The sequence below is a fragment of the Heterodontus francisci genome, chromosome 32 (genome assembly GCF_036365525.1).
Source record: "Heterodontus francisci isolate sHetFra1 chromosome 32, sHetFra1.hap1, whole genome shotgun sequence".
Classification (NCBI taxonomy): domain Eukaryota; kingdom Metazoa; phylum Chordata; class Chondrichthyes; order Heterodontiformes; family Heterodontidae; genus Heterodontus; species Heterodontus francisci.
The window spans coordinates 24,717,260-24,737,753 of NC_090402.1; the positions used below are offsets into that span (position 1 = coordinate 24,717,260).

Genomic DNA, 20,494 nt, shown 5'->3' on the forward strand with positions numbered 1-20,494 from the left:
CGCATCAACTCACACTTCTCAGGATTAAATTCCATTTGCCACTGCTCTGTCCATCTTACCAGCCCATCTATATCGTCCTGTAATCTAAGGCTTTCCTCCTCACTATTTACGACACCACCAATTTTCGTGTCATCTGCAAACTTACTTATCATACCTCCTATATTCACATCTAAATCATTTCATGTACACTACAAACAGCAAGGGTCCCAGCGCCGATCCCTGCGGTACGCCACTGGTCACAGTCTTCCAATTGCAAAAACAACCCTCGATCATCACCCTCTGCCTCCTGCCACTAAGCCAATTTTGGATCCACCTTGCCAAATTGCCCTGGATCTCATGGGCTGTTATCTTCTGAACCAATTTCCCATACGGGACCTTATCAAAAGCCTTACTGAAGTCCATTTAGACTACATCAACTGCTTTACCCTCATCTACACATCTAGCCACCGCCTCGAAAAATTCAATCAAGTTAGTTAGACATGATCTCCCCCTGAAAAAGCCATGCTGACTATCCCTGATTAATCCCTGCCTCTCCAAGTGGAGATTAATCCTGTCCCTCAGAATCTTTTCCAATATTTTCCCAACCACTGGTGTTAGACTCACCGGCCTGTAATTACCTGGTTTATCCCTACTGCCCTTCTTGAATAATGGTGCCACATTCGCTGTCCTCCAGTCCTCTGGTACCTCTCCTGTGGCCAGAGAGGATTTGAAAATTTGTCAGAGCCCCTGCTATCTCCTCCCTTGCCTCACCTAACAGCCTGAGCTACATAACATCTGGCCCTGGGAATTTATCCACTTTTAAGCCCGCTAAAACAGCTAATACTTCCTCCCTTTCGATGCTAATATGTTCAAGTATATCACAATCCCCCTCCCTGATCTCTACACCCACATCGTCCTGCTCCATGGAGAACACAGATGCAAAGTAATCATTTAAAATCTCACCTATGTCCTCCGGTTCCACACACAGATTGCCACTTTGGTCCCTAATGGGCCCTGGTTATCCTCTTGCCCTTAATATGCTTATAAAATGCCTTGGGATTTTCCTTTATCTTGCCTGCCAGTGTTTTTTCATGTCCCCTCTTCACTCTCCTAATTTTTTTTTTAAGTACTGCCCTACACTTTCTATACTCCTCTAGTGCCTCCGCTGTTTTCAGTGCTCCGAATCTACAATAAGCCTCCTTTTTTTCCCCTCCTGATCCAATCCTCTAAATCCCTTGACATCCAGGGTTCCCTGGACTTGTTGGTCCTACCCTTCACCTTAACGGGTACATGTTGGCTTTGAACTCTCACTATTTCCTCTTTGACTCCCACTGGTCTGATGTAGACTTTCCTACAAGAAGCTGCTCCCAGTCCACTCTGGCCAGATACTGTTTTATCATATTGAAATCGGCCTTCCCCTAATTCAGTACCTTTATTTCCAGCCTGTCTTTGTCCTAGAGTTATGGTCACTATCTCTGAAATGCTCCCCCACTGACACTTCTACCACTTGTCCAGCTTCATTCCCTAGGATTAGGTCCAGTACTGCCCCTTCTCTTGTAGGACTTTCTACATACTGGCTCATAAAGCTCTCCTGTATGCATTTTAATAATTCCGCCCCCTTTAAGCCTTTACACTAAGACTATCCCAGTTGATATTCGGTAAGTTGAAATCCCCTGCTATTATTACCCTATTATTTTTACACCTCTCTGAGATTTGTCTACATATCTGCTCCTTTATCTCTCCCTGACTCTTTGTTTGGAGGCCTGTAGTACACTCCCAGTCCCCCGGAGTGCCCTCTTTTTGTTTTTAAGTTCTACCCACATGGCCTCATTTGAAGAACTTTCTAAGATATCATCCCTCCTTACTGCAGTAATTGACTCTTTGATCAACAGTGCAATGCCACCTCTTTTATCCCCTCCCCTGTCACGCCTGAAGATTCTATACCCTGGAATGAGGAGGACTCTCCATAACCCTTTATGAATAATGGATTCAAAGCTATCGTGAGATCAAAAAAAGGCCATGCAGAGCGGTTGATGCTGCTCCCTACATTTTTCTTGGATTTGCTACGCAGTGAAGATGATATCTGTAGTGTCTCTCAGTGGGCAAAATCCACATTGTGACTCCAGGATGAGTTCTTATGACAAATCAGAGGCAGTGGAGGGTTCAAAAAAGGGGGAATGGGGTAGAGCTGGGCACCACCATCATGCACATGGAACCCAACATTGTGCTTTTGGATAATATTGCCAAGGGGTAACATCTAGATCAGAATTAGAAAGGGCCCAAAGGTAGAAGCCTGGGGGGCTCCAGAGGTGACAGTGAAGGAGTGGGAAGAGAAGCCATTACAGAAAATGTAATTTACCCCTTGGATGATGTTCTACACAGTGGGTCTGGTCTACATGTGACTCCAGACCCACAGCAATGTGGTTGACTCTTAAATGCCCTCTGAAATGGCCTAGCAAGCCAGTCAGCTGTCAAGAGCATTAGGGATGGGCAACAAATCTAGGCCTTGCCAGCGATACCCACATCCCATGAAAGAATAAAATTCCTCAACTTAGACAGCTTCTTAACAATCTGAACAATATTTTCCTAATCCATATAATGTCCTCTATTCCATTTGAACTTCTTTAACACACCACAGGGAAAGTTGGCTGTCTGGATACAGAATTGGCTGGCCCATAGAAGACAGAGGGTGGTAGTAGATGGAAAGTATTCAGCCTGGAGCTCGGTGACCAGTGGTGTTCCGCAGGGATCTGTTCTGGGACCTCTGCTCTTTGTGATTTTTATAAATGACTTGGATGAGGAAGTGGAAGGCTGGGTTAGCAAGTTTGCTGATGACACGAAGGTTGCTGGAGTTGTGGATAGTGTGGAAGGCTGTTGTAGGTTGCAACGGGATATTGACAGGATGCAGAGCTGGGCTGAGAAGTGGCAGATGGAGTTCAACCTGGAAAAGTGTGAAGTGATTCATTTTGGAAGGTCGAATTTGAATGCAGAATACAGGCTTAAAGACAGGATTCTTGGTAGTGTGGAGGAACAGAGGGATCTTGGGGTCCATGTCCATAGATCGCTCAAAGTTGCCACCCAAGTTGATAGGGTTGTTAAGAAAGCGTATGGTGTGTTGGCTTTCATTAACAGGGGGATTGAGTTTAAGAGCCGCGAGGTTATGCTGCAGCTCTATAAAGCCCTGGTTAGACCACACTTGGAATATTGTGTTCAGTTCTGGTCACCTCATTATAGGAAGGATGTGGAAGCTTTAGAGAGGGTGCAGAGGAGATTTACCAGGATGCTGCCTGGACTGGAGGGCATGTCTTACGAAGAAAGGTTGAGGGAGCTAGGGCTTTTTTCATTGGAGCGAAGAAGGATGAGAGGTGACTTGATAGAGGGGAACAAGATGATGAGAGGCATAGATAGAGTGGATAGCCAGAGACTTTTTTCCCAGGGTGGAAAGGGCTATCACCAGGGGGCATAATTTTAAGGTGATTGGAGGAAGGTTTCGGGGAGATGTCAGAGGTAGATTCTTTACACAGAGAGTGGTGGGTGCGTGGAATGCACTGCCAGCGGTGGTAGTAGAAGCAGATACATTAGGGACATTTAAGCGACTCTTGGATAGGTACATGGATGATAGTAGTATGAAGGGTATGTAGGTAGTTTGATCCTAGAGTAGGTTAAAGGTTCGGCACAACATCGTGGGCCGAAGGGCCTGTACTGTGCTGTACTGTTCTATGTTCTATATGAAAAATGGTCAGACCAATTCACCTCTTATCGGGATCCACCTGTGCGTTGCACTCTGGGCTGGATTTTATCCAGCCAATGGAAGTGGAGATGTTGGGGGGCTGAAAAATTGGGGCACGCTTGCCCGGGAACCCAACGTCATGACGTCGGTTCTGGACTTTGCCAGTGACGGGAAAGCTCCAAGCACGACATGGCAAGACTGCAATTTGAATTGGTGAACAGCTAGTTAGAATGCACTTGCATTGAACTGAACATAATTTTTTGGGGGGATTTTAAACTTAGTCAATGGCACACAGGGAACATGTGTCTTCAGATCCCCAACAGTTTAAAGGTGGCAGCACCCGAGGCAAGGCTGCAGTGACACCGTGGGAAGGGAGCCAAGGGGAGCATTGGATAAGGGAAGAGGATGGAGCGGAGGCCATCATTGTCTGCGGTGCTGGGCTCTCTGCGTGGGTGGGCACTGAGGGGCATTGCGCATATTCAGAGGGGAGTAGCAACGGGAAGGTCCCAAGGCAACTTTGTCTCTGCAAGGACAGCGCAGAGGAGGGTTCAAAATCGTCTGGCATGGGTCTTATACACCCTGTCTTTGTGGACCCCCAGGCCATGCAACAGCAGTTCAGAGGGAGGAGGGCCAGGATCCAGCTGGGTAGGCCTGTGAAGTTCCAATTGGAGAGCAGCAGCAGTAGCTAGCCATGTCACGAAGGGCCTCTCCACTCCAGAGTGTGTACTGCACTCGCCTCAGCTATCTCCGAATGTCCAACCGACAGTGTCAGCGAAGACTGAGGCTCTGCAGGAAGGCAGTCACTGACTTATCCACCAGGCTGCAGGATGAGCTGCGACCTATGGGCATCGGTGGACACCTAATGCCCATGGCCCTGAAGATCACCGTGGCACACAACATCTACGCCTCTGGCTCTTTCCAGGGATCTGCTGGGGGCATGCGTTGGGTCTCCGAAGCAGCAGCCCACCGCTACATCACCAGATCGACTGTAACAGTCAGGTGGAGAGGGCCATCGGCTTCGGAGCCATCGCTGGATTTCCCCAGGTGCAAGGTGTTGACTGCTTGCATGTGACCATCAAGGCTCCCATGGAGCAGCTAGTGGCCTTCACCAACAGGAGGGGTTTCCATTCCATCAACGTTCAACTGATCTGCGACCACTGGAAGCGCATCCTGCAGATGCCCACATACATTGTCAGTCCACAGCTTTTCAGGCCCCCCCCCCCCCTCCCCCTCCCCCGCTTGTCTTCAGGAACGGATTCTTGGGGACACGAGCTACCCATTGAAGACATGGCTACTGACACCTGTGAGGAACGCTTGCACTGCAGCAGAGGAGAGGTACAAATGCCACTGGTCCAGCTGGGCGACCATTGAGCAGGCCATTGGGCTGTTGAAGATGAGATTCCGGTGCCTCAATCAATCCAGTGGGACTGCTGTACACTGCATAAACAAGCACGGCAGAGGAGGGAGGCCTTGCATGAAGAGGATATGATTGATAGCCAGTCCTCAGCCAACAAGGAGGATGTGGAGGAGGCTAATGAGCAAGCACCACTCGATTCCTTTGCACTGGAGGCCAGGGCCATTGGGAGACACGCAAGGGAGGCACAACACAATCTCATACATACCCACTTCCTGCCACCATGTTCTGTCAAAGTGAACTCAATAAAGATAGACCTCACTGTATTCCGCCTGTCGCCTCCTTCCTATCTCACTCCAGTGCCTAAGACCCAGCTTCATCACGCGCTCTGGTACAGCTGAGACACTTACCAAACGTGGCCTGTGCCTACACTGCCAGCCCATTGAAGAAGCAAGGGTAAAGGTTGCATCTCTCAATTCAACAATGAAAGCATGAGCGATTTACAGCAATGAATCTGAAATCTATTTATTACACTAATTGTAGAAACCAATGCAAAGGCCACAATTAATACATCTGTTAAGTCCCCAGGTGGGTCATAGGTGCTCTTTTTACCTTTCCTTGCACTCCTACGCGGTGAAAGCCCTGCACTGGCAGCTGAGGTGGAGGCAGGCTGCTGATCAGGCTGTCCCTTGGCCTGGCATGAATTTGACAGGCATCCTCTGGCTGCCTGAGGTCTGGAGGGTCCCAGTTGGCTGAGTGGCTCCTGCACGAGTAGGAGCTGGGATCACTGGCAGAGGGGCTGAGGAACCAATGTCCACACTCCGAGCACCCTGAGGTTATGGAAGTCAGCCTCTCCTCCTCCCTTTCAAGGCTCACTTGAACCTTCCACCTGACCATAGAAGGATGAGGGCCTGGAGAAAACTCCAGGCGCAACCTCCTTCTCTCACCTTGCCACTGCTGCATTGAGCTCATGGCCAAGATGATGGTGTGCAGGTCTGCATGCATCTCTATGATCTGGCTCTCCTTGAGGGTCGTTAACCTTTCACTGGATGAAGGCATGCGCTCACATGCCTGATACATGGTAGCACTCATGGCATGGATGGACTCATCTGTTGTCTGCTAATGGCCACGCATAGCCTCTGGCAGCTCCTCCAGATGTTCCCTTGCCCCTCTTTGCAACTCCAGCATGTTTTGTGCTGCCGACACCAGAAGCTTGCCGTCAGTCTGGGGCTCAGCATGAGCCTGGCCATCCACAATCCTCTGACTGTTAGAGGCCTCGGCTGTCACAGCTTCCGTCAGCTGCTCAGGCACATGTATAGTGCTCTCACCAGCTTGTGACCCTGAATCTAAGCCCGAGTGCATACCCACCGATGTGAAAGTATCTGCTCTGGTGGATGGTGCAGGGAAATGGTGTGACTCTGTTATGCGGACACTCCAGTCTCACCATCGTAATTGCATGGCTGCCCTGGGCCCCTACCAGCTCCAGAGCCAACTCCTCTGATGACGTCAGAGGATGCGCATCAGGGATTCCACCACCAGTCCTCGATGTCTCCCTTGTGTTATGGGCCTGTTTATCTTGAAAGCAGAAAGAGGGGCACACATTTTGCTCGAAGAGCAACAAAACAGTTATACCGGTGGCAGCCCCTCGTCCCCTGATGGGGTCTCCTAAATGGCTCCTCCCCATTTCTGTTCTCAGGAGATATAATGGGGTGAGGTGCGAAAGAAGGCAGCCTGTTGCTGAGATGCAGCTATGCATCTGCCAGGATGTGGTGATGGTCTTACCCCTTGCCACTGCTTTTGTGGTCACTCCCTCCCTATGTTGCGCTCGCTCCCGCGTAGCCCCAAAGAATGGGTATGGAGGACTCCCCTTGGCAGAGCGAAGGAGGTCATTGACTCTCTTGCGGCATGGGATTCAGTTCCGGGGGTGACCCCATGGCTGCTGACCTCTGTGATTTCCATCCAGGCTTGCTTGGTCACTTGGAAAGATCTCTTCTTGCCATCCTTTGGAAAGAGGGCCTCCCGCCTCTCCTTGCAACTTGGAGGAGAATCTCCAGCGAGGCATCGCTAAACCATGGGGCCACCTGGGTGTCTTGCCTTGGACATGGTTCCAGTTGGTCCACAGTCCTGATACAGGGTTGCAGGAGTTGCAGCAGTGGTGAAGTGGAGGTCCAGGATTTATAACATCAGCGGTGGTAAAGGTGTGGTGGGAGGTGGGGGGGGGGGCGTCCAGGAGGTCCAGCAGCGCTCCAAATTCACTGCATCAGTGAAAGGCAGCAGTACGAGCAGGGCTGACAGTACTTTAAAGATGATGCCCGCACCTACATTTTGGTAATTTGACGCCACCATCAGCGCCTTGGAGCACGCCCCCGTCCTGCAATAGGATGGGCTCCGTGTCTCGGTTATGTTAATTGGCCAGCCACCACATGATTGCAGTCACCTGACTGTACACGTGATATGCTGTGGCCACACCCGCTTTCGGTGTCGCCGCCAGGACCCATGACAGGCTGACTCCTTTAATTGATAGAAGGACCAGTTCAACCCATTTGTTTCCCAGTTCATTACAGCAGTCAAGCTACCACCAGCAGTTCGATCTTTTTTTAATGTAGTTTGGCAATTCCTGCAACGCTCTTCAGGACAGCAACAAGACTCTTTAGTATATTTTGGGTGAGAGAATGCGGTAGTTGCATAACGTATCAATAAAGTACAGTGAAAGAAAAATGGTTTTGCAAATCTAAACATGTTCTTGATGCATAAGATTATAGTGAGGGATATCAGTTTGTGTGTGTATAGCAAAAGGTTGCCACCTCATAGAAAAGTGCAATGTGTTTTACAGTGTGACGTTAGCTATGAATATTTGATAGGACAATGTATGGAGAGTTTCAGTAATTATTTGTGCAGTTGTGAATAACTTTCAGCAGTGTGTTTTTGCTATTCTGCATGCACAGGCCTGGACCTGCTGCTCACTACTTCTGACAATATCATACCACGTAGTGAAGAGCTCCTATAGAATTCTCTAAGGGCATACTGTCATGGTCCTGTAGTTTTGTTTCCGGGAATACGCGGTTTACCTTTAAGGCTTGCAAGGGATCAGTATTGCTTTAAGAGCCAGCAAGCCTTAGGAGTTAGAGGAAGGTGCATTTTTGTTGACTTGGAAACAGCCATTTGGAGACTGCGATTCAAAGAGTGCATTCTCGTAACCATAGATATAGCCACTGGGAGTGAGCCTGATGCGATACATTTGTTGCAATTCAGTTTTGAACTGGCTTATTAGTGGAAGACAGTTTGTTCTAACAGCACAGACAGAAGACGCAGACAGCTGTGATGAGCACACCTGAAAAGAGCTCTCAACCATTTAAACTGAAGGAATAGGATTTTAGTCTGATTAATTATTATCTCTCATAATTCTAAAACATCAAGCCAAAACAGAGATCTCTGGTAATTTAAATTGAAGAAAGGGAAGTTAGACTGTGACTATCTTTTATCCCTCAAAAACTCTAAAGTCAGATTGATTCTGTTGAAAGTATTTGCAAGTCGTTAATTGTTGAAATTCACTGGAGAAGGAAAGCAACAAACTGTGAGGACTTTGAGCAACATCCAGTGAGGACTTTGAGCAACATTGGACTGTAAATTTGCAAGGACTCTAATTTTTTCTATTTTAAATGTTGTTTATATCTTCATAGAGTTTAAGAATTTAGTTCTTCTAATTAAAGAGTTAATTTATTGATTTAAAGGCACCTGGTTTGGTTAGCATCATTCGGGGGTTAATTGATGGTACAATTTGGCTGGGCCTCTCTTTAATTTGGAAAGTTTTAAATGCTATGTTAGCCGATCTGTGGAATGATGGGATTGAATTAACAGTGCGTTGGTCCCCATCAGAATCCGAATCGTATATTTTGATTGGGGGCTTTGACTGGAGCAGTCAGTCGTAACAATACTTATGCTTGCATTTATTCTAAAGAAAATGCTTTACAGGGAAGCACTTCAATTAGATTACCCCTTAATCTTCTATATTCAAGGGAATACAAGCAACTATGCAACTTGTCTTCATAATTTAACCCTTTTAGCCTCAGTTTCAATCTGATGAATCTTTGCTGCACCCCCTCCAAGGCCAGTCTATATCCTTCCCAAGATGCGGTGCCCATAACTGAATGCATTACTGTCTAGGAGGAGTCTAACCAGAGCTCTATACAGCTACAACATAACTCCCATTAATTTACTTTCCAGCCCGCTGAGATAAAGGCCAACCTTCCAGGCTGAATTTTCGCCACGGAGGTGGGAAGCAGGAGCCGGGTCTGTTCACGGGTGGGGGTGTGGGGGGAGAGCTATTAATTGATGTGAAGATGGGTTTCCTGTTCACTAGAGCCAGTGGAGGCGAGTCAATAGAAGTGTGGGACTGGTTTAGATTCCTCACGGTAGCCATCACTGCTGATTGTCCTAAGGGAGAAATCTGCTGATTGTGCCAAAGCCTTCCACAGCACCAGAGGGAAACGAGATGTCAGGAGAACAAGAGGACTGGTGCCCAGGGCAGGGCTACACCTCGCTTCATCAGTGCAGACCTGGATCTAATGCTGGAGCCCGTGAGGGATGTCCTCTTCCCAGAGGATGGCAGGAGGAGGCCACCTCATCATGCAGCAGGGGCACCTTTAGGTTCAGCGTCATCTCCCCCCACCTCCAGTTTCCCCTCCTCTCTTTGCTCCTGCCCCTCCTCCTCCTCCAACAAGCTGTCTCTTTCCAGGGCCTCACCATCCTCAAGGTCCCCACCACTCTGGAGGGCCATGTTTTGGAGATCAGAACAGACCACCACAATGACTGAGACCCTTGCAGAAGGGGATTGGAGGACCTCATGGTCCAGGCAGTGGAATCACATCTTCTGAAGCCGGATGGCCTGTCAGTGGTTGGCCTATTGAGCAGGTGGTATTGGTTGTATCACCTCCTGCAGAGGGGTCAGTAGCCTAGGATTCATCCGTGCACTTTGGGGGGTTGGAGTGAAGATCTGTATGGACTGGCAGAAGATGAAGGAGTCATGACAGCTGCCAAGAAAGCAAGCGCACGCATGGAAGAAACTCTTGTTGTGATTGCAGACTAATTGGACAGAGTGGGAGTGGAAGCCCTTCCTGTTGATGGATCTCACTGGCCAGTTACTGAATGCCTTGATGCCACATGGGTGCAATCAATGATGCCCTGCACCGGGGGGAATCCAGTGATGGTGGTGAAACCCAATGCCCTCTGTCCTTGCGAGGCCATATCTGTTGTGAAATGAATATGGTGTCCAGCTCTGGGAAAGACGGCATCAATGACCGGTGAGATGCAGTGGTGTGCAGCCATTTGCGAGATGCCATTAAGGCCCACAGGTGATCCTTGGAAGAAGCCAGAAGTGAAGAAGTTCATGGCCACAGTGACTTTGACAGCCACTGGCAGGGCATGGCAACCAGTGCTGCAAGGTGCGAGGTCTTTCTGCTTGAGAACATACACAAAAAGTCCAACAATCAGATCAGGATAATTTCCAGGGTATACTTGGAAATTCATTTCTGTTTTGTTGCAGGAAATAGTACTTATTCTAATTATTTCAGTTGGAATATATGTTGTGTGTGTAGACTGTTCAGCTATACAAGAACCAATTTCTTTGAGATTCTCCCAATTGCCCGGGCTCTAAACAGGAGCAATGCACTTGAAATCCAACCTTGGGATCACCTGAGTTCTTCTTCTCGTGGTAGGAGCAAGAAAATCAGGGGCAGCTGCAGGCCTCTTGGGCTTTTAGCTATCATGTAGCCTTGGTGTTTGGGGCTTTCTGCTCATGATTCAATCAGACTTGAAACAGGAGGCCTAAATGCAATATATCTCCGCATGGCCTAGGGACTCCTGTGACTTCTCCACAGCATCATCTTCCTGTTCTGTGGTGCCCAATAAGCAATACACCAAGGAAATGAGACAGGAGACTGGGAATGTTCCATGCAGTCCAATTAATGTCGTTTCATCTGGCCTGCACCTCCTCTGTTACACCAAGAAAGCCAACAAAAAAACCCTGGGACAACATTAAAGAGAAGGAGCTCCAGTAATCAGGATCTCCATCCCTTTTTTCTGACTTCTACACCTGAGAAACTGAGCGTTCCCCAGATCAAAGGCTAGGAAAATCATCCCTTTAATATGATACGACTTTAATTAGGATTTTCATTCAGTTTTATTAATGGTGTTAATCTGTATACATGGAATGCAACTTTAGCCTTCCTGAGTTTTTAGCATTCTTTCTGCATTCTGAAATTTGGGCATATAATTGAAATTGATACTACATTGCCTACAATACTGAGTGTTGCCTCTTCCCATCTGCCGCTGAAATCCTATTCTATGCCTTTGCCACTCCCAAACTCTACTATTCCAGTGCTGTTTAGCCATTCTCCCCTTGTCCACCATCTGTAAGCTTCAACTCCCACAAAACTTAATTTGCAATATGGAGGAAGTGCTGCATTGTCTACGGTACCATCCCTGGGATGAGGCATTACACCGTTTATCTGGCTGGGTGGACATTAATAATCTAAAGACATAGAAGGAGAGTCAAAAGTTCTAATGTTTTGCCTAGTATTCGACCAAAAAAAAAACTGGTCATTCAATTCATTGCTGAGATCTTGCTTTATGGAAATTGGCTGCAGCTTTTACCTATGTAACAACATTGAGTACATTTTAAAAGTACATGAAGCTATATCCCATTCACTGCCCTCCTCAAGCTCATCCCTCCTATGAAATCCACCTCCTGCTCCCTCTCACTTAACTACGTCTCCTGGTGAATCTATGCCAGCCAACATTGTTAATGATGATTACTTTTGCTCAAGACCTGTCCCTTTCAACACTGCCATCATATTCCTCTTGCTCATCCTTGCCCGATCCCCTCCAACTACTGCAGATGTTCTTGCAGCATGTGGCACAATCCTGCCAGAACCTTCCTGAATAATCTTAGCTCACTTAGACACTAATCCTCAAATTAGTTCAGGAAAGTTCACTTTTGCTTGTTTATGTTGCTCAGAGGTTGATTGCAGGAGGGCATAGTCCTCCTCCTCTTTTACAATCTCACTCTCTTGGTATTCCTCCATTCCTCCTCCTCCTTCCTGCATAAAAATATCAATGTAGCCGATTCCCTTGGGAAGCCCGTTGTCATAATTTATAGGACGTAATCACCAACGGTTCACCAACTCAGGGCCAGCAAAATATTTCATACAAACCACGCAGAAACATTTAAAAAGCATTCTTTCAGGTTTGGCCTTTATCTTGCCTTAAGTCAAGTATAATGCCTTTTATAGAAGCCAAACGATCTTTGATGTCAGTTGTAAATAATTGTTTCTGTGTTTCAGTGCCTGAAGGCTGCAAGATAACTGGGACATCTGTCTGTCCCTTGCAATAACATTCCTGTTTCCGGCAGAAGCTTTCTGTGCAGTTTCATGCCCACCAGTGATGCACATATGTGCAGAGATTGAGCACAATTGATCCTCACCCGAGTTTCTGACCAGTTACACCTGCATTGCATCCCTTTATGTGCCTTGGCGTGTAGATTATATCATAGGGACATCACATTGGTATTGAGAGCAACCTTAAGAGGTTTCAATGCAGATAATTAAAAATCAAGCAAATGGTTGTTTCTGTTTTGAGTACTGACTTCAGGGCTTTTCCTATGATAGGAAATGACGATTACTTTGAACTGAATGACTAATCGACTAATCTACTGTTTGTGTAAAGGTTGGAGTTTTCAAGTGAACAATCTGATGGTGAGAAATTGCATGTACTTGTGGCTATTAACTTTTTTGATGTAAACTGGAGTATATTTTGGATTCATTGGTTATATTTAGATATTTTCTTGAATTGCTTCTGTGTTAAAGGTCTGTTCCAACCTCTCTTCATTGTTCATCAAGTAACTGAGCCATACAGATGTAAAAGTTCTGTCCAGATTCTGTATACAGTCTTTGTTGAATGAGCTATTCTCAGGCAAGATACCTACAGTTTGGATATTACGGAATAATTTTCTGTGCACCACTGGTGGTGAGAAACCTTGACTGCTGCAAGAAACTAAGAAATTTGCAGGCATGGGGGTGATTCATGGACTGCATACCTTCAATCTTTATGTTCTGGTGGTGGGCAAGGTTCCTGGACCCCAAAACATACTCCAGAAAATTACCCCTATCAGCAATTAAAATCACAAATAGTTCACTTAAGAGCAAGAGCATAATGCCTTAAAACTACTTAACTGTATTAGCCCTGCCAACATTTGTCTTAACAAAGATAGCCCAATTTAATTATTACGGTATATTAGTCATACTTTTATTATCCGATGTGATATTTCTAACAATATCAAATTTAAGTTTGTTTGCAGGTATATGATTTACATAGAATATACAACACAGAAACAGGCCATTTGGCCCAACCAGCCCATGTCAGGATTTATACTCCATTTGAACCTCTTCCCATCCTTCCTCACCTATCAGCATAACCCTCTATTCCTTTCTAATATAATTATCTAGCTTCCCCTTAAATGCATCTATATTATTTGCCTCAACTACTCCTTGTGGTATGGAGTTTCACATTCTCACCACTTTCTAGGTCAAGAGCTTTCTTCTAAATTCCGTATTTGATTTCTTGGTGACTATCATATTGATGGCCTATAGTTTTGCTCTTCCGCACAAGTGGAAACACTCTTTCTGTGACTATCAAAAACCTTCCTAATTTTAAAGACCTCTATTAGGTCACTCCTCAGTCCTCTCTTAAGAGAAAAGAGTTCCAGCCTATACATCCTTTCCTGATGGGCATAACCTTGCGGTTCTGACATCATCATTGTAAATCTTTTTTGCACCCGCTGCAGTGCCTCTGTATCCTTTCCTAATATGCGACTGCAACTACACATAATACAAGTGTGATCTAACCAAGGTTTGAGACAAGTTTAGCATGACTTCTCCGTTTTTCAATTCTATCTCCAGAAATAAACCGTAGGGCTTGGTTTACTTTTGTTATGGCCTCATTGATCTGGGTTACAACTTTTAGTGATTTGTGCATTTGTATGCCCAAATCCCTTTGCTTCTCTACCCCATGATGAAATTTTTATTCCTAAGTCCAATTAAATATTATGTTATAAAAATCTTACTTCATAGCCTCTGCAAGTTTATTTAATTTGAGTTTTTCTTTCCCTTCCAGATGATCGCACTGATCAGCGAACTTGCCTTATCTGTGGAGACAGAGCTACGGGTCTGCACTATGGTATTATATCATGTGAGGGATGCAAAGGCTTTTTCAAACGTAGTATTTGCAACAAGCGGGTTTACAGATGCAGTCGAGACAAGAATTGTGTCATGTCACGCAAGCAACGAAACAGATGCCAATATTGCCGGCTCCTTAAATGTCTCCAAATGGGCATGAACCGAAAAGGTACATTAGTTTTCACCATCTTTGATATCATTGACTTTATGCACTAACCAAAAAGCTTTGCTTAAATTGTCTTATTTTGATAAAACTGACTTGAAGGTGCCTAGAGTTCAGTTGTAGGACAGTCTCCTGCTTGACATTTAAAAGTTCTGATACTTGTCTTTTGGTTTTCTTTCCCCCCAAAGGTTATCATTGAAATTTATGGCACAAGTAGAATATGCAAGTTTCTTCTGAAGCATTATTAAAAAGTAATCCTCTTGTATAGCTGGTGCTGGAGTTATGCCTCTAGCTGTCTGGACATTAAGTTGGCAGTGAGGGGGAAAGGAGGACTGGATTTGGTTTTATAATTCCAGACCCCTATTGTGATATGAGAATTCCATCTAACAGATATTGGATGAATATGGAGATTGCTATTTATTTATACCTTTTAAGGCAAAGGTTCCCAAAGTTGGGAGCGCGATGAGGTTAGTGGGTGGTGCGAGAAGAGTAGGCTGATCTAGACTTCGAGCTGTGGTTCGAGCGCCCCATTGGGAGCGATCATTCATGTTTTATCATCGCAGAGATCAACCAAAACCACCAGAGAAGCATGGAAATCGACAAGCAAATGATTCCCGCGGAGGAGGTACAGTGAGGGGCAGAGCAGCTGATGGAGGGGCCGGTATTGGTACTACAGAGGAAGGGCAGAACCGGTGCAGTCCTGCTGGACCACTTTGGCAGGGCAGCACTGACCCCAAATGGAGGTGAAATTCAAACACTCATTTGGGATTTGATGTTTGATTAGCTCTTAAAGTCTGTTTGAGTGGTTGCAATCTGGTTGATTGTACATTTAATTTGTATACTTGGTTTAATTTGTATATTTCATTTATGATCAACATTTCCAAAATATTTACAACTATATATTTTTTAAATCCCAATGTTTCTTCCCCTTGCTGGGCTGTGGTTCTGTGGATAATGCAAGACCTGCAGTATTTTGTCTGGTAGCCAATCATGGTGTGTGAGGCACCTAATTTTGTTGCAGGAAAACCCTGAAGCTCTTGAACAAAATTGTATTTTTAAGCCCACATATCCTTATGACTTGCTTGCTCATTGTTCCATCTTTGGGAATAAAGAAAAAGCATACATTTGTGAAACTTTTAATCTATCTCTGTTGTATATTTCAAATTGTTTAGGGAATATAAAAGGGCTGGCAAAATAAATCTGAAGGCAAGAAACTAAAAGTTAGTAGTATTAGCCTATTACAAGCAGTGCTATTCCTATTGTGCAGATTGGCTGTAGGTATCTTTGGAGCATATCCACAACAAACACCCTACTGTGGAATCAGTTCCTGCATTGCCAGCTCGGTAAGCTGCATCTGGCAAATGTGGTTAGTACCTCAATGGCAAGTGGAGAATGTCTGTCTCTGTGCTTACTAATCTTTCTAGCAAGTTGTCTTTCACTTTGTACCACTTTACCTATTTGGGAAGCATCCAAACTATCCCACATTGTTAACTTTATCTTTACTTGCAATCATCTACAGTACTCTGCAGGTTCCATCTGGCTTATTTCTGACTTTCTGACTCCCTGTGAAAGCTGGTGTTGGTAGTACTGCATTTTACATGTTCCTTTTTCCCCATACCTGTTCTTGTTCTGCTGAGGTCCTGTATTTTCGTTATTCTTTCCAGTGCCTTAGTGGGCAATAGTGGACTAATTTTGTGGAGCATTTAAAAATAAATTTACTAAATCAAGCAAATATTCTCAGATATTCCAAAAACACTATTTATATATACTTGCACCTGCATGCAGTTCCTCTTTCCAAAACGTTATTTCATGTTGCCACTCTTCTCATCGCACTTTTGAGTCAACATTTTCCCATTATAAGGTTGTCTTCAAAATTATAATGGAATTTCCCTGTGCGGTTCACCTCCCTCTTTTGTTATACAATCCTTCCCCCGATATTACTCAAATGCTTTCTGAAAATTTTTCATGTGAACATTTTTGACAAAGTTGTGTCCAAAATAAGGGTTTAATACATAATCATACAGCTCAGAAAGGGGCCAATCAACCCAACATCTGTGCAGGCCCTTTGAAACTTCCCACTTCCCAACTCTTTCCTCATAGCCCTGCAAAGTTTTTCCTTTCCAACAACCATATATATCCAGTTATATTCTTGAAGTTTCTATTGAATCTGCTTCCACCATCCTTTCAGGTAATGGATTGCAGATCATTTTAACTGGCTGAATAAAAAAAGTCTCCTCACCGCGGCGCCCCCGCCCCCCCCCCCCCCCCCCCCCTTTTTCTCTTGCAAATTATCTTAAATCTGTATCCTTTGGTTACTGGTCCTCTTGCCAGTGGAAACATTCTCTCCATATCTATTAAACCTCTCATAATTTTGAACGCCTCTGTTAAATCACCCCTTGCTGTAGGGAGAACAATCCCAGTTTCTCTAGTCTTCACACATAACTGAAGTCCCTCAACCTTGGTAACATTCTAAATCTCCTCTGCACCCTCTCCAAGACCTTGACATTCTTCTGGACCCAGCACACCAGCTGAGGCCTAACCAGTGATTTATAACTTCCTTGCTTTTGTACTCTTTGTTGCTATTTATAAAGTCAAGGAGCCCATATGCTGTTTTGTTTTTAAATAGCCTTAGCAACTTGCCCTGCTACATTCAAAAATTTGTGTATGTGAACCCACAGGGTTATGTTTATGCATCCCTTTAAAATTGTATCATTTAGTTTATATTGCTTTTCCTCGTTCTTCTTCCCAAAATGCAGTGAAGGGGCATTATTGACTTGCATTTCATCCTTTACCTGAAAGTTCATTGCAGTGGCTATGCAGGTATATTTTTCTCTGGTTACGAATATGAGCAAATATGTCAGTGTAAATATAAAACAGGTTTTCCTAGTCTACCAATGCTCTGAATTATGTTGGTATTTTTACAATGTACAGATGATAACATTAATCTCTTTTTAAAAATTGGTCAATTTGTCTGTAACATAGGTCAGTGGGTTTGTAATACTTTATTGAACCTCCAATATTTTAAGCCATCTATATTTTAACTGGCTAAAGACTAGCATCTATGACAGTAAGGACCTCAGAAGGAGGCCGAGAACAATCTTTTGTAAAAATTCCAGATACAGGGGTGTTCTGCAAAGCAATCATCCAATCTGCGTTTGTTCTCCCCAATGTAGAGCAGACTGCATTGTGAGTAACAAATACAGTTTACTAGATTGAAAGAAGTACATATAAATTGCTGTATCACCTGGAAGAAGTGTTTGGGGTCTTGGACAATGAGGAGAGAGGAGGTAAAAGGGCAGATGTTGCATCTCTTGCACTTGCATGGAAAGGTGCAGTGGGAAGGGTTTGGGGTATTGGGAGTGATAGACGAGTGGAACAGGGTGTCGCGGAGGGAATGCTCCCTTCGGAATACTGAGGAGGAAGGGGGAAAGATGTGTTTGGTGGTGGCATCATTTTGGAGATGGTGGAAATGGCGGAGGATGATCCATTGAATACAGAGGCTGGTGGGATAGAAGGTGAGGACAAGGGGAACCCAATTGTGGTTCTGGGAGGGAGAGGAAGGGTGAGAGCAGAAGTGGTAAATAGACTTGACACAGTTGAGGTCTCTGTTAACCATGGTGGGGGGAAATCCTCAGTTGAGGAAAAAGGAAGACATATTGGAAGCGCTGGTGTGGAAGGTTGCATCATCAGAACAAATGGGACAGTGACGGAGAAACTGCGAAATGGAATGGAGCCTTTACAGGACGTAGGGTGTGAGGAAGTGTAGTCAAGGTAGCTGTGGGAGTCAGTGGGCTTATAATGAATATTTGTTGATAACCTATCACCAGAAATGGAGACAGAGAAGGCAAGAAAAGGCAGGGAAGAGTTAGAGGTGGACCATGCGAAGGTGGAAATTGGAAGCAAAATTGATGTTTTCCAGTTCAGAGCAGGAAACTGTACCGATACAGTCATCAACGTACCTGAAAAAGAGTTGAGGGAGGGAGCCTGAGTAGGACTGGAACAAGGAATATTTTACATATCCCACAAAAAGGCAGGCATAGCTAGGACCCGTGTGGTTGCCCATTAGCAACACCCTTTATTTGGAGGAAATGAGATGAGTTAAAGGAGAAGTTGTTCAATGTGAAAACAAGTTCAACCAGGTGGAGGAGAGTGGTGGTGGATGGAAACTGTTTGGACTTCCATTCAAGGAATAAGCGGTGAGCCGTCAGCCATCCTGATGGGGGATCGAGGTGTAGAGAGATTGGGCGTCCATAGTGAAGGGGAGACGGTTATGACCAGGAAATTGGAAACTGTTAAAGTAACTCAGAAGAGTCACAGATGATGTTCGCTGGTGGGGTCATGGACCGGGGGAAATAGGAGGTGTTGGAGAGTTGGCGTTCGGCCTCTGCCAGGTAGAGGTCGATGTGCCAGATAACAACAGCACCACTGCTGCTATGCTTCCATACACATACAATGCAGCCCTTTTAAGTAGCACAAGAAATAGGAGCAGAAGTAGACCAGAGGCCCATCGAGCTTGCTCCGCCATTCAATACGATCATGGCTGATCTTGGGCTTCAATTCCACTTTCCTGCCCATTCCCCATATCTTTGGATTCCCTGTGAGACCAAAAATCTATCTATCCCAACCTTAAATGTATTCAATGATGGAGCATCCACAACCCTCTGTAGTAGAGAATTCCAAAGATTCACAATCCTTTCAATGAAGTAATTTCTCCTCATCTCAGTGCTGAATGATTGGCCCCTTATACTGAGACTGTGTCCCTGTGTTCTAGCTTCCCTGACCAGTGGGATCAATCTCTCAGCTTCTACGCGATCAAGCCATTTCAGAATCTTGTATGTCCCAATTACGTCGCCTCTTATTCTTCTAAACTCCAGAGAATATCGGCCCAATTTACTCGACCTCCCATCATAGGACAGTCCTCTCATCCCAGGGACCAATTTAGTAAATCTTGGCTGCACAGCCTCCAGTGCAAGTATATCCTTTCTTAAACGTGGAGCCCAAAACTGCACACAGTATTCCAGGTGCGGTCTCACCAACACCCTGTACAATTTTAGTAAGACTTCTTTATTCCTGTACTCCAATCCCCTTGCAATAAAAGCCAACATGCCATTTGCCTTCCTAATAGCCTGCTGCACCTGCATGTTAACTTTGTGCATTCCTTGTACGAGTACCCCCAAGCCTCTCTGAGCATCAACACTTACCAGTTTCACACCTTTAAAAAAATATTCTGTTTTTCCATTTTTACGAGCAAATTGAACAACTTCACACTTCCCCACATTATGCTCCATTTGCCATCTTGTTGCCCACTCACTTAACCTGTCTACATCTCTTTGCAGCCTCTCTACATCCTCCCTGCAGCTTACATTTCCATCGAGTTTTGTATCATCAGCAAACTTAGATACATTACTCTCTGTCTCTTCATCCAAGTCATTAATATAGAGTGTAAATAGCTGAGGCCCTAGCACTGATCCTTGTGGCACCCCATTATTCACTGCCTGCCAACTTCAAAATGCCCCATTTATGCCCACTCTCTGCTTCCTGTCTGTTAACCAATCCTCTATCCGTGCTAATATATTACCCCAACACCTTGAGCCTATTGCCTATTAATCAATTATGTGGCACCTTATTGAATGCCTTTTGAAAATCCAGGTATACTGCATCTACTGGTTCCCCTTCATCTACCCTACCAGTTATATCCTCAAAAAACTCGAATAAATTTGTCAAACAGGATCTCTTTAGTAAAACCATGCTGACTTGTTCTAATCATATTATGCTTTTCCAAGTGCATGTTAAGACTTCTTTAGTAATAGTTTCTAGCATCTTCCCAACAACTGATGTTAGGCTAACTGGCCTGTAGTTTCCTCTTTTCACACACCGCTTTTCAAGAAAGGAGTTGAAACATTTGCCAACTTCCAATCTGGCGGGACCATTCCTGAATCTAAGGAATTCTGGAAAATCATAGCCAGCGTATTCACTATCTCTACAGCATTGAGATAAAGGAACTTTAATTTCATTTTTTTACTTCTATTCCCTGCAAT

At 45.0% G+C, this 20,494-nt stretch overlaps 1 protein-coding gene across 1 annotated transcript in view; it reads left to right on the forward strand.

Annotated features, from left to right (window-relative positions):
- The first annotated feature begins 6,968 nt into the window (after positions 1-6,968).
- LOC137347466 (nuclear receptor subfamily 6 group A member 1) overlaps positions 6,969-20,494 on the forward strand; it is a 119,445-nt gene continuing 105,919 nt past the window's right edge. Inside the window, exons 1-5 of the mRNA XM_068011909.1 lie at positions 6,969-7,173; positions 9,503-9,640; positions 10,337-10,504; positions 12,220-12,306; positions 14,214-14,462. Coding sequence (XP_067868010.1) covers positions 6,969-7,173; positions 9,503-9,640; positions 10,337-10,504; positions 12,220-12,306; positions 14,214-14,462 — 847 coding nt within the window. The remainder of the gene's footprint in view (positions 7,174-9,502; positions 9,641-10,336; positions 10,505-12,219; positions 12,307-14,213; positions 14,463-20,494) is intronic.